General features: G+C 39.3%; 1 protein-coding gene across 1 annotated transcript in view; it reads right to left on the bottom strand.

The window, feature by feature from the left end:
* The window catches only part of LOC138946588 (atrial natriuretic peptide receptor 1-like), a 157,132-nt gene that overhangs the window by 111,639 nt on the left and 22,698 nt on the right, over window positions 1–22,795 (bottom strand). The window contains exons 3-5 of the mRNA XM_070318034.1: window positions 12,097–12,196; window positions 11,613–11,744; window positions 10,358–10,542 (exon numbers count right to left, since the gene is read on the bottom strand). Of these exons, the coding sequence (XP_070174135.1) occupies window positions 10,358–10,542; window positions 11,613–11,744; window positions 12,097–12,196 (417 nt within the window). The remainder of the gene's footprint in view (window positions 1–10,357; window positions 10,543–11,612; window positions 11,745–12,096; window positions 12,197–22,795) is intronic.

The raw sequence follows: 22,795 nt of genomic DNA, 5'->3' as shown, positions 1-22,795 counted from the left end.
CTTGTAATAAATTCTTAGCCTGGTGAGGAAAGAACCGTTCTTCCGTTTGTAACCAATAAAACAAGTAGCATCCCTTTCGGAATTTTATCCACCCAAACTTTAGTTAGTTAGGGAACAAACATATCCTGTACTGGATCAAAGCCATAGCTAGCTAGGCATCGGACTGCAAAACCTCCTCGTAGTTAGTATCGCGGGTTGGGAGATTAGGCGTCTTTTTAAATAACCTTTTAACTGAATGAAAGCGTGTGCCGGAAATGTGAATTTTGTATAACATGTAGTTTGTATTTGACATACGATTTTATGCTGGTCACTTGACCTTTTGGTAAAATAAACTGTTGTTTGGAATTATACAATCGAAGTGTGGACTCCCTTTGTGTCTGACGTTCAAGTTGATTGAGTTCTTGTTCAGTTGTGTAGAATTAGTTATTGACCAGTCAAGCCGGAATCTTAGAAAAAGCGAAGAGTTAGCAGTAGACTAGGATTAGATTTGCATTGCACTGGGAAATTGAGAAAACACAACGCGAGGTAACATCACATAAAAATAACATCAACTGCATGCATTAGTCTGCAACGCTGGGCAGAGAGAAACATATAGGCAAATTATCTCTCTCTGTTCCTCTTCACAACTTTTAATAGTTCTCGCCGGCAATTAGCTTAGAAATAATAACGTAGTAAGCTGTAGAATTAGGAGAACTGCCACAGTATATACGTAAAATAAGATTGTTTGTTTGCTTAACGCCCAGCCGACCACGAAGTGCCATATCAGGGCCGTGCTGCTTTGACATATAACGTGCGCCACACACAAGACAGAAGTCGCAGCACAGGCTTCATGTCTCACCCAGTCACATTATTCTGACACCGGACCAACCAGTCCTAGCACTAACCCCATAATGCCAGACGCCAGCCACTAGATTGCCAATTTTAAAGTCTTATGTATGACCCGGCCGGAGTTCGAACCCACGACCTCCCGATCACGGGGCGGACGCCTTACCACTAGGCCAACCGTGCCGGTCGTAAAATAAGAACATCCCCCCATTCTGTCACATACCAAAAAAACAAACAGTCTAAGTGCTACCTGTGCACAGAGGTAATTGATTTAATGAATGAAGTGTGTAAATGCAACAAGTAACATTTGAAATGTGAGAGCGTCACTTCCGGGCCCATGTAGAGAGGACGTCTTTTTGTGAGCTCTCAACATCTACGTGTAAAAACGTCTATTTCAAGTCGTTTAGGGCTCTAGTAACATGGACTGATAGTCCTCTGGGCTGTCGTAATCCTCCTACTAAAAATGTGACGTGAATATGTGAATTTTATCGTACTTTTCCTGTAAGACACGAACCTTGTCAATGCGTGATGTGTTATGTGTGAGTGATCCGCCATGCACCGTAGCCGGTCTGCATCAGTGAAGCGACGCAAAGCTGACACTGGTGGTGAAGGTGACATAGGCCTATCTACCACTCAGTCTACTTCTACGCCCAAGCCACCGAAGCGACAGAAAAAACAGAAAGTGATAAATTCGCAGTTGTCTCAGCTTTCAATTGTAGACTCTTTTCTCCGGAAAAATAATGATGTGAGTGACAGTATGACAGCATCGGGTGGTGAGGACGACGACTTGAATACAGTGAGTGGTACCGGTCTTGAGAGTTGTGACAGTGACATATGGAGGTGGGAGAATGTTCAAACAAGGATCTTATGTCAGTACTGCTGGCTGTAAGAAAAGACCTGAAGAGCGTGAATCGTAAATTTGACAGCTTGGCACTCAATGTGGAAAAACTGGAGGGAGAGGTGTTTGATCTAAAGCAAGACAATGACAATGTGAAGAAGCAGCTCAAAGCGTGTGAGAAAAAGCAAGAAGACACAGAGAGACAGTTACACGAGGCCCAGTACTACGCTAAACTTGCTTTCGATCGGGCAGAGGCAAACGAACAATATTCTCGCAGAAACAATGTCAAACTACTGTACATTGAAGAGCCCTCTGACCATGCTGAGACGGGTGAAGAAAAAGTTCTGAAAGTTTTCCATGACAAACTGAAGCTGACCAACATCAAACCATGGCACATTGAGGCAGCACACCGTGTGGGCAAACGAAAGGCAGGTCTCAACAGGCCTATCATTGTGAAATTCGTTTCACGAAAAAACAAGCGTGATGTTATTCAGAACAGAAAACTCCTCAAGAATGTGCAGCCGAAAGTCGTCATCGTCGAAGACCTCACCAAATCAAAGTACACCCTCTTCCAGTGCACGCTCGATCACCCTGGCACCCGTGAGGCCTGGACCTCAGAGGGTTCCATCTTCGCTAAAGACGCGGCCGGCGCAGTCCACCGTGTTGAACGTGTAGCAGACCTGAGCAGACTTCCTCCCATCCCTGAGAATGACCCAGCCGCTGCTTCTACTCCAGCCCAGCGCCGTTTCCAGCAACGTAAAAAGAAAGAAATTGAACAAAAGAAACAATCAGACAGTGCAAAACAAGGAAGCAAAGACAAAACACCAGACAAACAGGACAATTGATCACAAACGTGTGCTGAAGCGTGTTACGCAGCGTGTATGTAAACATTCATACCATGTGACAGTCTTAGCCAATGATAAACTTTCGCTGCATTCAGCTTGTCAGTTTCACTTTGTGCTCGGCCGCGGAACGTTGGATTTACAATGAAGCTGTTTTTTGTGTGTGTTACATAATGTGTCTGTTTACGGATTTGCACGATTTTTCAAGATGGAGGTGTGATAGCTCTATCCAGAAAGTATGTTCTTTTTTCTCCATGTGTTTTACATGTCCCTGTGTTTGTGTCTGTCAGCTGTTTTCTCCTGCCATTCTCTCTTTTCCCTCTTTCTGTCACTGTCATTGTGCCTCTTTCTGTCACTGTATTGGCTTCTTATATTTTCCTTTTTCTCTATGGTGACCAGGGGCCAGTTTCATAAGCCAGAAACACAGTCGACCAACTGCAGTTTTCCGAGAGAACCACAGTAATCCGACGTTATCGGGTTTCACGAAAAAAATTTCAGTCGGCCGACTGCGGGTCGTCTCACCGGAAGTCGGCCAAACACGGTGATGCTCTCCCCCCAACACTGTGTTCGGCTTACTGCGGTAAACCGAAAATAAATGTAATTATCCGCACAGTCAATGGCAGAATGCTCACACTTTTTTGGATTGTGAGCCAAACCTTGTGATTGTTCTTCGAAATGATCTATCATGACGCAGTAATCCAGGAGACAAGTCAGGGTTATGTCTTGAAGACGTCACATTATGGCGTAAGAGGGTTAGACGTCACGCGAAGGAATTACTGAAAGTCTCGGTCATTGTTATTTTGAGCGGGCCGAGACTTGTTTTTTCTTCGAAATCGGTCATTTTCACGTGCGAATGAGCAAACGGAAATGGTAATGTTGCTAAATTTAGCCCTCGACTTGGCCATTCGGATTACTGTACTGTCGGTCGACTGCGGTTGTCCGCGGGTGACGGGGATTCGCTCATGAAACGCGCTTTTCGGTGACCCGGCGATCAACCACAGTCCATCGACTGGGCAGTCGATCGATTGTCAGTCGGTTCACTGCTATCTTATGAAACTGGCCCCAGGTGCGACCAAGTTAGGCCTACATGTGTGTTACTTAACTGTTGTTATGTGTATATTCCGCCTTTTATGTTGATTCTTTCTCCCCGCATGTTCAGAAGATGGATTTGATTGCCGAATTTCTGATTGGGGTCTTGTGCATGAATTTGTTTTTACACTCTGCTAGTAAGTGTGTACATGACATGTCTCCTGTATTTGAATATTCATGCGTGCATTTATATCCTGACTGTGGATTACATCTACTTCATGGAGATGTTTGTGTGTGGTTAAATGTTTTACCATATTTGTGTAAGTGCAAGTGTGTTCAATATATGTTTGCTGCATGTGCATGCATATCTGCCTATCTATGTGAATACTGCCATTGGTATGCTGATTGTTGCCCAAAGCTGCTGCAGGCTTATGTTAGTGGGTGTGTGCATGACTTGTTTGCTATTTTTGATTTGTGTAGGTGCAAATGTGTACCTGACATGTCATTTATGCCTGGATATGTGTGTGTGCTTTTGTTTGCTTATCTTTACCATGGTGTACTTCTGTTGCAGGGTTATGTTTGTGATGGTGTATACAACTTGTTTGGTTTATTTGATCTGTGTAAGTGCAAATGTGTACCTGACCCACTTATTATGTCTGCTTATTTTGGTGTGCTTTTGTCTCTTTATCAAGGCTTACTTCTGTTGCAGGCTTGTTTCTGTGAATGTGTGTATGGCAGGTGTGACTTTTCCTTAGAGCATATGGGCAAATGTCTACATTACTTGTTGTCCAGGTCTGAATATTTTGGTGTGCATGTACACTCTGATCATGGTTTATTTCTGTTGCAGTGCTGTACTTGTGAAAGTATATTTGACTTGTTTGTTTTTTCAGATCTGTGTGAGTGCAAGTTTACACATTATTTGTTTACTAGGTCAAATCATTCATGTGTGTGTTTGTACGCTGACTGCTGGTTTAATCTATTACAGGGTTGTGTTTGCAGAAGTGCATTACATAGCGTGTATGCTTTATTTTTTTTATGTGAGTGCAGGAGTATACTGTCTTTGCTTTTTGTTTTTTCTATAAATATTCTCTATAAATAAACGCATGACAGTGGTGAATGTCTATGGTCCCAGTGGTGGAGATCATCCTGAGTTTTTTCTTGATCTGTTTAACAGTGTTATTTTGTTAGATAATGAACTGATAGTAATGGGGGGAGATTGGAATGTTCCTTTGAATCCAAAACTGGACTCTAGCAATCCAAGCAATGTGTATAGAAATAGGAGTAGAAAAGAAATAACTGATGTTTTTGAACAGCATGATGTTGTTGACATTTTTAGAGCTATTCATGGTGATGTGAGAAAGTATACTTGGAGAAGAACTAATAGCACACAGAGAAGCCGGCTTGATTATTTTGCTGTCTCTGAACAACTTGGTCTTGTTGTGGATGATGTTAATATCTCACCTGGATATTGCTCAGATCATTCTGTTGTATCTCTGAGTTTTAAAACTGATGTTGTTAAAAGGCATAGATCCTTTTGGAAATTTAATAATGGTTTATTAAAAGATATTGAGTATGTTCGCTTAATTAAGGAATGTATTTTAGAGGTTAAAAAGCAGTATGCTGTTCTTGTGTATGATACAGTTAACATTGCAGAGATTGATGATGAGGAGTTACAGTTAACTATTGACGATCAACTATTTTTCGAAATGTTACTTTTAGAGATAAGAAGTAAAACTATGTCGTTTGCAGCGCAGAAAAAGAGAGAAAATTGCAGAAGGGAGACTGATCTGATGGATGAGATTAAGGTTTTAGAAAGTAATCTAAATGATGAGAATGTAATTATTTTGGAACAGAAGCGGCAAGAGTTGTTTCAGTTAAGACAGAAAAAAGTAGACGGGTTGATTGTTAGATCAAGAGCAAAATGGATTGCAGATGGTGAAAAAAAATTCTAAATATTTCTGTAGTCTTGAAAAAAGAAACTTTGTCAAAAAGGCTATGTGTTTTATTGAAAAGGACAATGGCGAACTTTTATGTGACAGTGATGAGATTACTAAAGAAGTTAAATCCTTCTATGCACAGTTGTATGCTTCAAGGGAACATAATATAACGAATGAAGACATTCCTAATAACTTAGAACATCCTGTTTTGACTGATGAAGAACGTGATGGACTTGAAGGTATTATTTGTAAAGAAGAATTAGTCAATGACAAAGCAGTAAAACAACTTAAAAACGATAAAAGCCCCGGATCGGATGGATATTCAGCAGAATTTTTTTAATTTTTCTTTATTGATCTAGGTGCTTTCTTGCTTCGTTCAATTAATGAAGGTTTTAGAAAAGGGGAAATGTCGGTAACACAACGTCAAGGTGTGATCACCTGTATACCCAAAGAAGGGAAAGATAAAAGGTTTCTAAAAAATTGGCGTCCTATTACTCTTTTAAATATTGTCTACAAAATAGCTTCCACCTGCATTGCTGAAAGGCTGAAACGTGTTCTCCCAACCATAATTCATGAAGATCAAAAAGGGTTTATGCAAGGTAGGAATATAGGCGAAAATATTCGTTTACTCTATGATTCTATTATTTATGCTAATGAACGACAAGCTGATGGCCTTCTGTTAATGGTAGACTTTGAAAAAGCTTTCGATAGCATTGCATGGTCGTTTATACAAAAAGCACTGAATAAATTTAACTTCGGAAATGATATAAAAAAAATGGATATTAACTTTTTACAGAAATAGTAAATCATGTGTAGCAGTAAACGGACAATATTCAGAGTGGTTTAACCTGGAGAGAGGAACCCGTCAAGGGGACCCTTTGTCTCCTTATATTTTTCTAATTTGTGCCGAAATTATGGCAATAATGATGCGTCAGAATCCAAAAATCAAGGGACTGAATTTTTTTGATGTAGAAATTTTATTGTCACAATATGCTGATGACACTACCTTTTTTCTTGATGGTACCAAAGATTCTTTTTGTGCATGTGTAGAAACATTGCAGACGTTTGCTTCTTTGTCAGGTCTAGTTATTAACTATGACAAGTCGTCAGCAGTGTGGATAGGAGCCTCTAAAAATTCTAATGTTAAGTTTATGCCAGAGTACAACTTTGTTTGGAATCCCACTGTTTTCAGAGTTTTGGGTATCTGGTTTTCGACAAACATCGAGGAAATTGTTCCAATAAACTATGAAAACAAGTTTGTGGAGATTAAGAGAATTTTCAACTCGTGGTCCAGAAGGAATTTAACCCCTTTCGGAAAAATAACAGTCATTAAGACTTTGGCATTGTCCAAACTTACCTACCTATTTATGAATTTGCCGGACCCAGATGAGGATTTTCTAGCTAATCTACAGAAACTACTGTTTAATTTTGTTTGGGACGGGAAAATTGACAAAATTAAAAGAACCTCTATGTATCAGGCATACGAAGAGGGGGGACTTAAAATGGTTAATGTGAGAGTTTTTCTATCGTCATTGAAGATAACCTGGCTAATGAAAGTTTTACATGATGATGGAAAAATTACACAAATTCTCTATGCATTATGTCCTGCTGTCCGAGTTGTGAAACAACGTGGGGGCGAGTTTGCAAATGTACTGATGCAAAGAATTGTTAATCCTTTTTGGGTTGATGTTTTTAAACATTATAAAAAAGTGTGTAACAAATGTATTCCATCTTCTTTTCATGACTTTGTATCTGAATGTCTTTTTTATAATATCAATATATGCAGAGACAAGAAGGTGTTGTTTCTTAGAAGCTGGGCACAATGTGGTATTGTTTCTGTTGGTCACTTGCTGAAGGAAGATGGATTTTTGACCTATGATGAATTTAGCAGAAAATACCCAAATGTGACTGTTAATTTTTTGTTATATCAAGGAATAGTACGGGCTGTTAAGAAGTATCAATGTAAGCTAGAAATTGACTTTTGTGATAACTTTTTGGTAAGTGACCCATGTGTTTGGCAGTGCTTGGCCAGTGGTGGTTCTAAACATGTCTATGGATATTTGATTAAGAGTACTGATCCTCTGAAATGTATTGAAAAGTGGTCAGCTGCACTGAACTGTAATGTAGATGTCAATAAGGTTTTTCTAAAAAAATTAAAAGAACAACTGAGGACGTATATAGAATTATACCCACCCAGCGTTTTTTGCATCTGAGAAAAATTGTTGAATCTCCTATTTGTACTTTCTGCGGACAGCAGGAGGAAACGCTAGAACATCTTTTTTGGGACTGTACAAAAACACAGGCTTTTTGGAATGATTTTCTCCAGTGGATGCGAGACAATTTTGTACATTGTACTAATGTTAGACTGTATAAGCAACTTATTATCTGTGGCTACCAAACAAACTGTGTGACGGACAAAACCTTTGATTTGTTCCTTCTAATCGCAAAATACCACATTTATACATCTAAAATACGTGCGACCTGCCCCCATTTTCAGGTTCTTGTTTTAACTCTAAAACAAAGATTTTTGGCAGAGAAGCACAATGCATTGGTTAACAATGAGTTAACTTCTTTCAACAGAAACTGGAGTCTGTAGAGGCATGCGTTTGAATGATTTTTTTGATTTTTTTTTTTATTTTTTTTTTTTACTGTAAGTCAAGTCAAGTCAATATTTATTTCAAAAACCCCTAGGGTTACATGAATAAAATAAAAATTGCAATAAACACGACAAAAAAGATATATGTATTAATGAGACACAACACTTCTAATTAACCGAAAATGAATCAAGCTTAATTCATAACAAAATAATTGTAATCATACTTTTTTTTACAGGAATGTATATGTTTCTGTGTTTGTTTTTATTTCAATAAAAAAAACCCACGTGATCAAATAATCAGAACTCTTTCAAAATACTCTTAATAAAATATATTAAATTCAATAACTTTCGTTTCTTTGTTAATTCAAATAAATGTTTAAATTTGACTGCATTTGAATTTCTACGAAAATACAATGGTAAAAACCTTTTCCTCACATTTTCAAAAAAATGACACTGAAATATATAATGAAATTCATCCCCGAGTTCTCCAGACTGGCATTTAACACATATTCTTTCGTTATGTGGTATATTTAACATTCGGCCTTTCTGTATTGGTAATTTATGATTTAATGTTCTAAAACGTAAAAAAGAGAGTGCTAGGTTATTGGGTAAAATGTTCAAATAATTTTCAAATATAAATGTATCTTTAAACAATCTATAATTCAAACAAGTTTCTTTTTCATTTAATTCTGAAAACCACGATTGTATATATTGATCTTTTAGGCATTGCAACGTTTTCAATTTAAACCATTTTTCAGAACATCGTAAATTAAACTGGTCATGCCAAAAACCACTAAGACCAAGAGCATTTAAAGTTGTTTCAACATGTTTTAAATAGGGTGCTTCATATATGTTATTTACATAGAGGCGATGCAAAAAACGGTACAATACATTTGAAAACTTATTACTATTATTACAATCCACCAATTTGAACCAAAAACTAAATATTCTATTTTTTACGAGGACATCTAGTGGAAATTTGCCTAATTCGCCTAATACCATACACGTTGGGGTCGACTTTCTCAATTTCAAAATAAAGCCTGGTCACCGCTCGCTATCCTCTTTCTCTTCTTTCCCTGATCCCTATTCTCTTCTGTCACTCTTCTTTCTTCCTCTCTCTTTTCTCCTTATCTTTTTTGTATTGTCTGTTTATATGCGTGTGTGTAAGTGATATGGTTGAGATGGTTTCAATTGGATATTTGCTACTTTCGTTACCCTATGTGGACTGTTTTGACCTGTCTTATGTTGTCTTGTTTGGAAAAGAAAAAATAATAATAAAAAAAAAAACCATTTGAAATGTAGTCACAAAAACAATTAAACTCACCGCGAAAAGCAGCCAGGGTGCTGTGTTTTGGCATGAGACAAATTGAAGGAATGGTCTTACCCCGAGTAAAAGCCTGGTCAGATCTAAGACGATAAGCCAAACTGTTTTGATGAGATCGTTAGCGGGTAAATTGTACTGAAAACACTTTATTTCAGGGCTGTTGTTTTTTCGGAGATGAGTGATATATAGCTAAAAAAAAGTAGACCTTTGGCGTCTTTGGTATTGGTTTCTTCTCTGTTGTTCTAAGAACGTGTGTCTGATGACACGCCCCTTCAGCTCCGACCCTTCCTAATTATGTATACTCGTGTTAATGTGCCACAGAAAAACCATCAAAACGGTCATCACTCACAGTATTATTTTTAGACTCGCTATCCACTGATTTCCAAAGAACTGCTTCTGCACACACTGACTGCATGACGATTATGAAATAACTTGATTCACACCTTTGTGTGTATATTATACATTTTAAACCTTCACGTCAACTTACTTACGAAGAAACAGACCTGGGAAAAATCAAAATAAACTGGCTGTTGTGTGATAATAGCGTTGAAACACGTCATCATTTGAATCATTTGCAGCAAGTTTTTGTCATTTTATCTCACGTAATTAACAATTACGGTACCTCTGATCATTTGCATTTGGCATGTGTGCTTCCAATAAGCACATTGCTGAACAGGAGAAAGGAGTAAAAGAATGAGGTAAAATTGTAATCGTCCCAAAGAATTTTCCAAAAAGTTGGATGCTAAAGTCAGGAAATGTACAAATTTCCTAGAATTTTTAGGAAATTTGTAAAGTGCCTGAGTGAAACAGGAAATTTACAAACTTATTGAAATGTTCAGGGATTTTGTAAATTTCCTGGTTTTGAGAATTTCCTGTAACATATATAACGATGTCCATGTCAACCTTGCAGCACATGCTATTCTCTCAACTAATATAATGTATAATATAAAAGAAGTCCATATCAACCTCGCAGCACAAGCTATACAATTGAACAGGGTCGTTGCACAGCTTCAGAACCTTCGTCCGGGTGATATTGCGCTGGTGTAGTTCTTCTACTGTGATGCAATCGTTGTCCAGGCAACTGATCTCGGAGAAGAAGTTCACAAAGGGCTCCAAGTCCTGGTTGGCGTCCAGGGTGATGTCTAGAAGACCTGATGGGGCAGTGATTCATGGACGTCGAATGACATAGGTGACAATGATGATGATGATGGTGATAATGATGGTGGAGGTGATGATGATGATGGTGATGATGATGATGATGGTGGTGAAGGTGATGATGATGATGATGATTATTTTGATGAACGTCTGCGTTCGTGGGCTGCAACTCCTTAATTGACTCATAGGCACGAGTTGGCTTTCACGTGTAAGGCCGCCCTCCCCCAACCCCGCCATTTTGGCACTCATACTCCGATTCCCAAGGATGCCTGTTGGACGTTTTTGTGTTTCTATAACCTACCGAACTCTTGACATGGATTACAGGATCTTTTCTCGTGCGCACTTGGTCTTGTGATTGCATGTACACGATGGCGGAAGATTAAGGTACTAGCAGGTCTGAACAAAAGTCACACAAATCGTCATCCTTAACCCACCAGGCGCAGCCGGGATTCGAACCTCGAACATTCCACACGGAAGGCCGTCATCCTTACAACTAAGCTGCGCGCCCGTCATATTGATAATGATGACGACGACGACGATGACGATGACGACCATGATGATCATGATCATGATGAAGATGATGAGGAGGAGGAAGAAGAGGAGAAAGAGGAGGAGACAATATGGCATTTATGCTTGAAAGCGATAAATTTGCTGACTGATCTGTTCATTATAAGGCTGAGAGAAGAAGAAGCCGCCATCACACAGACTAATCACCAACACAATTTCGTGTTCCAGCGCGAACCAAGAGGAAGGAAGGAAGGAAGGAGGAGAGTTCTGGCAGCTCGATTGGTCGAACACAGGGCCATTAAGGCCACAGTTTCCAGTCTGACATGGAATACCCCACCGTCAACATTAGGCGAAGACTCGCAGAAGGCAGCCACACTCCACCCACATGTCACCGCCGTGGTACGTAAAAGACCTCGGTCATTCTGGCAAAAGTACCAGCACCTTGGTAGCGCGACTCTAGTTGCTGTGAGCTGTCCACTGGGAGGAATTAAGCGATCCGAATGGAATAAATCATAAAGTAAATACAGAAATGAAAATGAACTGTGGCAGATGTTTGTACCTGTAAAGTCTTCGTTTAAGTAGGAGAGAAAGTCGACAGCGATGTAGACTCTGCCGGTCTCGAAATAGCCCCGCTTCTTAGTGTTGGCAAGGAACTGAATCACCTCATTGGTATACATGCACAGCACGAACACTGCAACATAATCATGGAGGTTTGGTTGAGCAAAACAATAAATACAAAGAAGACAAACAAACAAACCAACCAACCACATCATCCAACCAACTAACCAACCGAACAACCAACCAACCAACCAATCAATCAATCAATCAATCAATCAACCAACCAATCAATCCATACATACGCACGCGCACACACACACACACAGACACACACACACACACACACACGCACATAGCAGCAGTAGCAGCACTGCAGCAGCCTTCACCCCAAGAGTTAGCAGTACCAATTCAAACCACCATCCCACCCACCATGATAACAACAACGACAAATTCTACTGATGGCAACAGGGAGAAAGAGAAAAGACCAAAGCATTTCAGCATGTGTGCATCCAGTTCCTGGGAAAACTTCTCAGGTTTGCTAAGTTCCGTGGTCCACTGGGTCGGCTGAAGTCCAGCATAGTTCCTCTGTTGGCAGAAATTAAAGAAGAAATGTGAATTAGTGAGAAAAAAGTCAACAAGAAAAGCAAATGCTTTATACAGGGTGACCCCCAAAAATGCAACCCCCCAAAATGTTAATAACTTCTACATCTGTTGACTGTATTTCTGGCCTTAATAACTTCTACACAGTATCCAAGCCGAAAATTCAACGTCCCCATTCCGCGGATAGATCTCTTTAAATCAAGTTTAGCTTATTCTGGCAGCGTTTTGTGGAATTCTCTCCCGGAATCAGTTCGAGTCCCAACAAGTCTCAATACTTTCAAAAAACACCTCTCATTACATTTAATGTCAAATTACGAAAAGTCACAGTGATGGAAGACTTCGTTCTGATTATTTTCATATTGATCATATCTGTCCATAAAGCATCAGTGTTTCATAACGCAAGAATGTATGTATAGCCTACAACGTGTATATAGTCATGTGAATTGTTTCTCTGCCTTGCTTATCTTTTGTAATTGTTTTACGTATGTATATATATATATGTATTCAAGATTAGAATAGTCCCTCTCTGGGCGAGGGCTGGTTGAAAAGAAGCTCGTTTATATTGCTTATGCCACAACCCTCGTAAAATAAAATTTGATTTGATTTGATTTGATTTGACTGTATCACATTTAAGGGACATAAACTTTCGCCTATGCATGACCCTTCCACAAAGTGACAACTCTGTAGATCAAATGGTTTGACTTTTGTGCAATTTCAAATAAAGTTGCCAAATTCGGGGATCGACTCAACAGTACAAGGTTTGAAATTGAGCGGTAGCCAAACTAACCCGATTTAAGCCCTCCAGATTGTTACTTTTTACATTTAGTCAAGTTTTGACTAAATGTTTTAACATAGAGGGGGAATCGAGACGAGGGTCGTGGTGTATGTCTTTCTTTCTTTCTTTATTTATTTGGTGTTTTACGTCGTTTTCAACCACGAAGGTTATATCGCGACGAGGGAAAGGGGGAGATGGGATAGGGGAAAGAGGGGAGATGGGATAGAGCCACTTGTTAAGTGTTTCTTGTTCACAAAAGCACTAATCAAAAAATTACTCCAGGGGCTTGCAACGTAGTACAATATATGACCTTCCTGGGAGAATGCAAGTTTCCAGTACAAAGGACTAAACATTTCTTACATACTGCTTGACTAAAATCTTTACAAACATTGACTATATTCTATACAAGAACCACTTAACAAGGGTTAAAGGAGAAACAGAATCCGTTAGGCGCCTCATACGACATGCGGGGTGCAGAGAAATAAGGATGTGGAAAAGAAGACTTTTGGTACGTGAAATAAAGGTGATGATCCAGTCAGGTAGAAATAAGACAACAAGAAAAGAATTGGAAAACTGCAGGGAATAGTAGGCAGAGTTTTCTTGGAAGGAAATATAGGTGAAAGGACTGGTAAGGCAGAAATAAGACAAAAGAAGAGAAGAAACAGAACCGTTAGTCGCCTCTTACGACATGCTGGGTAGCATCGGGTAAATTCTTTCTAGTCCCAACCAATATGGGACTCCCCCTAACCCGCGGGGGGTCGTGGTGTATGTGTGTGTGTGTGTCTGTCTGTCTGTGCGTGTGTGTGTGTAGAGCGATTCAGACTAAACTACTCAACCGATCTTTATGAAATTTTACATGAGAGTTTCTGGGAATGATATCCCCGGATGTTTTTTTTCATTTTTTCGATAAATGTCTTTGATGACGTCATATCCGGCTTTTTGTAAAAGTTGAGGCGGCACTGTCACACCCTCATTTTTCAATCAAATTGATTGAAATTTTGGCCAAGCAATTTTCGACAAAGGCCGGACTTCGGTATTGCATTTCAGCTTGGTGGCGTAACAATTAATTAATGACTTTGGTCATTAAAAATCTGAAAATTGTAAAAAAATAAAATATTTTTATAAAACGATCCAAATTTACGTTCATCTTATTTTTCGTCATTTCCTGATTCCAAAAACATATAAATATGTTATATTTGGATTAAAAACAAGCTCTGAAAATTAAAAATATAAAAATTATGATCAAAATTAAATTTTCGAAATCAATTTAAAAACATTTCATCTTATTCCTTGTCGGTTCTTGATTCCAAAAACATATAGATATGATATGTTTGGATACGCTCAGAAAGTTAAAACGAAGAGAGGTACAGTAAAGCGTGCTATGAAGCACAGCGCAACCGCTACCGCGCCAAACAGGCTCGTCACTTTCACTGCCTTTTGCACTAGCGGCGGACTACGTTCAGTTTCACTCTGTGAGTTCCACAGCTTGACTAAATGTAGTAATTTCGCCTTACGCGACTTGTTGGGTAATTCGAATGACATAGTATACCTTATTCAACTTTAGACAATCAGTAACTTAGATACAGCAATTACAGGCATACCCTGGGCATTTCCCATGGATGAATGCGTCCATGTCATTGATGAATTTTGCGCGACATTGCGCAAGTGTAACTTTACAACGAAATGGTTACATTTTCCAGTCATTTGAGTTTGGCAAATATCTTTATAGTTGTTGTACATGCACTTCAGTTCGTCCACAACCATTCTACCAAGTTTTGGGTCTGTAGGTAAAATAGTACGATATTTACCTTTTTTCCAAAATGTGTTCCAAATTACACCACCAAAATTGTCAATGGCTAGACAGTTTTCCAGCTTGGGGATTGCCTTGAACCTAGCTGTAACTGCTTTCTTCAGGTCACCGATGATATAAAGGGTGAAGGGGGTGTTTGTGTATACTCGGACATTCAGATCATTCGAAAGGTAAAAGTATGGAGGGTTTACATTCGGTAAGTATTGCTGCCGCTCAATGTCAAACCTCATTCTGTTGAGTCAATCGCCGCATTTGGTAACCTTTTTTGAAATTGCACAAACGTCAGACCATTTGATCTATAGATTTGTCACTTCGTGGAAAGGCCATGCATAGACTGACATTTATGTCCCCCACATATAAAGTAACTCAGACAACAGATGTAGAAGTTAGCATTTTTGAGGGTTGCATGCTATTGGGGTCAACCTGTATGACACCCTTTCGTCGTGTCTTATAGCAGAGCACCTCCAACAATAGAAGACACCCTCCCTTTTAAGGGGAGACACTGCAGTGACATTTTTTTCCCCTGGTCATTTTTTGTTTCTTTTTGATTTTGAACGTTGTACCTCTCATGCATGTATCTTAAATCAGAAATATCAATAAACGGTCGAAACGTCTGAATAAACAATGTATATATATGGGTGCGTCTCAGAAACTGAACCTTTTGTGTGTGCCATAATCAAATTAGCCCACAATTGAAACATACTGAATTTTAAATCATGATATTGGTATTTTTGATAAGTAAAATGAATAAAGAAATAGTACAAACAAAATTGAGTATTTTGCATGATTATTATAAAGGTTGTTTTGCGAAAGAAATGATTGGATGCGTGAAAAATGGAGGTCTGATCTGTGACATGAACCATCAACTAGTTTTGCACCTCACTACAAGAATCGTTTAGAATGTCCAAGGACTGCTATTCTTGTTATGTGTGTTTGGTTTAAGTGTACTTGACAGTTGAAATGTTATTTTGTCCACAGAATTGTTTTTTTAAACGAAATTAATCGCTTGAAAGTTTGCCATCACTGTCGTAACATAGGTTTCCACACGCGTGCAACAGCAACAAGTCCTAAATTTGAACTTTAGAATTTGCATATTCATCTTCAACACGATCTTGACATGAAAGGGCATAGAAAATCGCTAAGCTAAATGTTATTTAAGTATTATTTTCTCAAAATTGCATCTGTAAACTAAGTTGAAAGTTGCGCAATATGACATGCTTCTTCAAAATTCAGTTATGATGGTGAACGGTTTTGCAAATAATGTTCAGAGTTTTGAAGAAAGATTAGAACTATTTTGCGCGTAGTGACTTAGAGGTGCGGGTGACTACGCATGCGCAGTTACAGAGAGAAATAGTTCAGCTTCCAGCAGCGAAGAAAGATTTCGAGAATGTTTCCGAAGTCTGTGATTTTGTTACGACAGTGATCAACACCCAAGGTTCTTGAGAAAAGGTGAGTTTTTGCTGCTATGATATTCTATGAAGTGAAATATTAGGCTAAATATTTGTTAATAATAGTTTTTCTTTTGATTTCACCTAGTCAAAACTTGACTAAATGTTTTAACATAGAGGGGGAATCTAAACGAGGGTCGTGGTGTATGTGTGTGTGTGTGTGTGTCTGTCTGTGCGTGTGTGTGTGTGTAGAGCGATTCAGACTAAACTACTTGACCGATCTTTATGAAATTTGACATGCCTGGGTATGATATCCCCGGACGTTTTTTTTTTCGACAAATACTTTTGATGACGTCATATCCGGCTTTTTGTAAAAGTTGAGGCGGCATTGTCACACCCTCATTTTTCAATTAAATTGATTGAAATTTTTGTAAAGCAATCTTCGACGAAGGCCGGACTTCGGTATTGCATTTCAGCTTGGTGGCTTAAAAATTAATTAATGACTTTGGCCATTAAAAATCTGAAAATTGTAATAATTTTTTTTTCATATAAAACGATCCACATTTACGTTCATCTTATTTTACATCATTTCCTGATTCCAAAAACATATAAATATGTTATATTTGGATTAAAAACAAGCTCTAAAAATATAAAAAAAATTATGATCAAAATTAAATTTCCGAAATCCATTTAATAAAGGAACGGTAAGTGTCAATGTTTTCTTTAATTGTAAAAGTTGTATGTTCAATGGAATGGTAAGTCTGAACAAAATAATTACTTTATTTTGTTTTTAGCCAGTGAATGTGGATGCATCAAAATCTTGATAGACATTAAACAAATTCATGTTAGTGAAACTAGTACACATATTGCATCAATCTTTAGTTGAAATCGCAGGTACTTGCATGTTTCAGGTGCAAGAGATTCGACCTGATGAACTGGTGGTAACGTTCCTTCGAAGGAAACCGGAGGGGAACTACTATTGCTTTCCAGGGATCGATGATATTTCCTTAGTCCCTACATCTGATGCAACCATGATTTGTAACCCCACCTTCAATGCAAGGGGGCATTATTTCTTTTAAAATAAATTAATTAACTGCAAGTGGCAACTGTTCTATATGTAACCAATGCCTTTGGTTTATTGTCTTAACAATTGAATGAACCACTTTTGAACATTTGCATTCTTCATGTCAAACCTTATAATACATGTCTGGTTGTTCGTTTCCGAGTTACGTCGGTGATGAACTTTTCATTAATGTTTCTCTTTTTTGGGGCAAAGTTTGCTTGATTTTGTCCAGCTTTTTTTCTTTATGTTCCTGTTTTAGTGTTTGGCATTTTACCTAAGAAGAATCTGGTTGCAAAATCAGCTTCATTTAGTAAAGTTTGTGGGAAAAAGCATAACCGTTTCTTTGTTACAAAAGTGATGTTTCCATGTTACATCGGTGACCATTTTGCATTCTTTTGGGATAACTTTCTAACATTTTGTCTTAGAGCAACAAATCTTTGTATATATGCTATTGTGAAGGTTAAATGTCAATAAGACTGAATGAATGCCATGTATCAACATGTTCTGATCAGGATATCATTAATTAATTTTCATTTTTGTATTGAAATTTTGACGAATGCATGGAACTTTGAAAAAAACATTATTTTGTTGTTTGCATGTAGTCATTTCATATTGAACTCTATAATGGCTTGTGATTCAACAATAATAACTGAATAAAAGTCGTTTTCAGCCTTATAAATGCAGTTTTTTTGTCTTTTATTGTTTCCATGTTACACGGGTGATTTTGCACACATGGTCCAAATAATGCTCAATATATGGCAAACTAAAGGCAATGTTATATTTTTTCTTGTTTAAACTGAAAAGGTACACCCTGAGAAGTGTGTAAATAGTATTATCAAAGTTTTCTGGGAAGATTTTACTTTTGGTGATAATGTCACAAACAGAGGACGAGATTCTGAGACGCACCCATATACAATTCTAAATTTTCAAATCACAAAACAGCAACAAATGGTGTCTGTTTTAGAGTTGACAATTAAATTCTCTTCGAGTACCGTAAACAGCGGTTATGTTTGCATGACTGGAAAGAGTTATCTTTCCTTTGATGCAAATCAGTTGTGACGCGACCAGCGGGAATTCCCGTTGACGGTTTTCCTGCTGTTTGTGAATGGAATGTGAGACATTCCTGCGGGACAAAGTAAACCGATGATTAGCTCGGAACAGTTCATATAGAAAGTATTTTCTATTGACCAATCGTATTGCAGTATATAAAACTCCGTTCAATCCCTGCACAGTTTGGCAAAACCAGGGTTGGGAAAGTCTTCCGCACCATGCTCGTTTGGAGCGACGTGTTCCGGTTGTAGTTAGTCGCTATTTTTGGTTCACGTACGTGTAGCCTATGCTATGCTAATTTTTGTCTGTCTGTGCGTATGTACCGGCACGGTTGGCCTAGTGGTAAGGCGTCCGCCCCGTGATCGGGAGGTCGTGGGTTCGAACCCCGGCCGGGTCATACCTAAGACTTTAAAATTGGCAATCGAGTGGCTACTCCACCTGGCGTCTGGCATTATGGGGTTAATGCTAGGACTGGTTGGTCCGGTGTCAGAATAATGTGACTGGGTGAGACATGAAGCCTGTGCTGCGACTTCTGTCTTGTGTGTGGCGCACGTTATATGTCAAAGCAGGACCGCCCTGATATGGCCCTTCGTGGTCGGCTGGGCGTTAAGCAAACAAAACAAACAAAATGTGTGTATGTGTGTGATAGAAACTGTAACATTTGACTGAACACCGAAATACTAATTTTACCTGGTTATTATCCAAGCAACAGCTACAAAGTATTGAAGCAATGAGCAACATTTGGTCGGCACGTATGTGTGTATCCAAAGAAAACGTTTGGTTTTTTTTGTGGTTTTTTTTTGGGGGGGGGGGCGGGGGGGGGGGGGGGGTAAAAACAGGTGACTGGTTTGTGTCGTGTGTGGTATGTAGACCAGGTCAGGGGTCAAGGTTAAGTCAGATCGCGTGAAGGATTGTGGTATAGATACAGTTCTCACCCAGCTGCAGTTAGTTCGCCGATTCGGGGAACGACGATTTCACATTGTTTGGTTTCGTAGCCCCAGAAAAATAGATAAAGAAGATACCAAAGGAGATTTCCTACAGGTTGATCTGCACAGCGTGTTTTCAGTGTCTGCTCGAGGAAGCGCTTTCGTAAGCGCAGTGTCGATCTGACAGTCGTGTCCCCGTAAGTAGGCTACATATAGACAGATCTAGATCTAGTGTCTCCAACTCTTGCACCGTGTCACCTATGCTTACTGTGTGTGTGTATGTGTGACGGAGTGAATGAGTTTGTGTTACTGTTTGTCGATTTCTTACGGGAGCCTTGAAGGCTTCGCCCCTCGTTTCACTTGCTCTGGATCGCGCGCGAAGGTAGGTTGGTCAGTCAGACCCTTCTCACAATATCTAGCGCAATGCGTCACAGGATGGGTGGACCACATTTAAATGTTATAGAAATGCTGTTTGGGTGTCTAGATTGTCAACAAGCTTGCTTTATGTGACGAAAATGCGAGTTTTTGGCGAAGAGCGCCACTGAAATTTAGAGTGATGGGACTTACACAGCCATTTTGAGTTGTTAGCAGTTTTGCACCTTTCAATCTGTCTACTTTCATGACATGCATATGATTACACTATACAAATTCATCAAAGTCTCTAAACATATATTTCATTGCACCAACCCGGCGAATTTTTCTGTCTTTTCATTCACTCTTCCGATAAAAATTACGATTTTCAACCCTTGACAACAGACATTTCTGCTCGCCCAACGCGGAAACGTCGTATACCGTTTGAACAGCAGTTCTCTCCCCTGTGTCATTCGGCGGTTATTTTCGGTTAAATATGGATTCTGCTGGGGAAACCCCCCTATTTTTTCCAAAAAAGCAAACCACAAACACTTTCCATATTTATTTATTAAGGAGATTTCTATAGCGCATAACTAAAAGCAATATACCCCATATAAGGGGGTATGACGTAAATACCTGGCCACGATTGGTCCCTATCAGGGCACTTTCCCCCTGGATTTTTTCCCCCCTGACTTTATCCCCCCGAATTCTTCCACCCGGATTATTTCCCCCCGTGACTTTTTCCCCCTGGGACTCTTTCCACCCGTGACTTTTCCCCCTCGGACTATTTCCCCCGTGACTCTTTCCCCCTTGTGAATTTTTAGCAATGTTTTTTTTTTTATATCAATTGATGATCACGTGAGAAGACACAAACATTTCCACCCCTTTACAAATTGGTCGCACGTTTGTATTATCACGTGAGAAGTGAGCAGTGTTAGACACAAACATTTCCACCCCTTTACAAATTATTCGTACATTTATATTTTCACGTGAGAAGTGAGCAGTGTTAGCCACTGTAAGTGAAATCTGTGAATGTGTGAATGATCAGTATCCGTGACTGTCAACTTGATTGCCACTATCCTGCAAAATGGATCAACAAAGAGAGGCCGATTTCAAAACAACAGAGAGAGGAGCAAGATGCGTTGTTGACAAGAAATACATATATTTAAAAAAGAAGGATAGGCTCGCGTGGCTTTTCGCGTTTTAAAAGTCGTCTGCTCACCACGTTTAGTTTTCGACTGAGGTTGCTCGTGGCTCGTGTGAAAAGATCAACGCTCCGAAAAACACATAATAAAGGCAAGCGTACGAGAAGACAACAACTGAAGAGTTGCAGAGACAAGAGAACAACTGAAACACAATCGGTGACAAAGCGCACAAACTCTGGATCGACCGCTGTGGCATTCAGATCAAATTCTGCGTCAGGACTGAGAGTGTGTTCTTGGCGGTTTGACGCGAACACAATTCAAGACGAACACATACACAGCAGCCACCGCGTCAAAAGCGACAGGTCCAGAGGCTTCCCAAACAAGGAGATGTCTTGTTGATTTGGAAACCATTGATGGTATTGACTTGTAAACAAACTTTGTTGTCCGCAATGTAAGCAGCCAACGCTGTCACCATGCCCAGACTCAAAACAGAAACACGGCCTTGCAGTGTACGCGCATGTCTCTTGTTCAACGTGTGAGGAAGTTGTTCCAGGTACCGCTGGATACCTTGCTTCCAAAGATAGCGGTCAAACGGATGTACATCAAGTCGTTGATAGAGTTTATCAGCTTTCTTGGCTGGTAAAACAACTGGACATCTGTTACAAGAATTTTGCAGGTGAGTGCGTAGATCTTACCAGAGACTGACAGAAGATCAACTGCTTCAGAGATGTGTGTCAGGAAAAACCCAAAACTCTAATGAGTGTCTCCTCAGCAGCGTTTGGGTTCGCTGCCCCAAGGACAAATTTGCATGCAAAAATCGCGTACGGTTTGCAGTCGTCACAGGGGCTAGGGAATTCAATTTTGGACCAGCGGCTGCTCTCAACACTGCACAGTTCTACGGCTTTACAACAGGCTGTAACATGAAAAGACTAAACAAGGCTAGGGAGTGTAATTGGGTTCTTGGCAGCCTCAGGTTCAAGAAAGATCAGCTAAACAAGAGAAGCGACACTGTGCGTGCAGCTAAACTCAAAAGACAGGATGAACTCATCAGACTAGAAGGGGGTGCAGCATATGCTGCTGGGCAGTTTTAGGTAAGCCTGTAGTTACCAGGTGTCTGTGAAAAGTACCTGAACTATGTTAACATTGATTTGGGGTGAATGAAAGAGCTTTGAACTGTTCTCGGCCTTGTTTCTCTGTTCAGCGTTTTTGCATGACCTGCTTTCTACTATTCTAGGAAACTATTTTTCTTCAATCCATCTGTTCAGAATGCAATGCAACTTAAGGGACATGCTTATCAGAGGACAACCTGTGGAATGACAACAGGAATTTTCTTTAGATTATAAATAACTGTTCAGGCGGGTCATATTTACTAAAATTGTGCTGCAAAACATGATAATTCATCAAAAAAAAAAAGTTTTTATTAGAACTATTCATCCTAGAAAAAATCCCTGTTGTCATTCCACAACTATGGACTCCTACATCCCATTTACATGCAAAAAAATCACATTCCTATAATTGAAAGGGAAGCTAAAAACGTGTTCCTAGCAACCCATTTTGGTAGTTGGAGATTGTCGTTTCCATGGTAACGGACAGTGACGGTACTGAAAACGTTATCCGTTTTGAAATCGTATATGCCTTACCACTTCATAAGTATATAACATTAGCCTATGGTAGAAGTAAATGAGAATTTAGATTTTAGTGGCTCCTTTTGCCTTCGTTTTGGTGTTTTTGTCGTGAATCAAGTTGTGTAGACCACAGAGATTGCCATGTGTAGGGAGCCCCACTGTCGTAAGCGTGAACAGACCACAGAAGGCCATTTTGAGAGTGCTGTAAACAGCTTCAAAATTAAGCAATGTTCTTATAATTTAGGTTGTAAATGTAAACGTACTTATAAAAACGCTGTGCAAAGTTTGAAGCCTGTTAGAATTATACATTTGGAGGTATTGGACTGTAAAGTCAGGCAAATATGCGCTTTTTCACAACTGGGAAATTCGTGTACAGGGCGACAAATTAAAAAAACCCATAAGAAATAACCTTTTCGGTTTTATTTTATAAAACAGATTGTAGCAAACACAA

This window comes from Littorina saxatilis, linkage group LG14 (assembly GCF_037325665.1).
Source record: "Littorina saxatilis isolate snail1 linkage group LG14, US_GU_Lsax_2.0, whole genome shotgun sequence".
Lineage (NCBI taxonomy): Eukaryota > Metazoa > Mollusca > Gastropoda > Littorinimorpha > Littorinidae > Littorina > Littorina saxatilis.
Note: the sequence above shows the minus strand (reverse complement) of the source record. Positions and strands in the feature narration are given on the sequence as shown.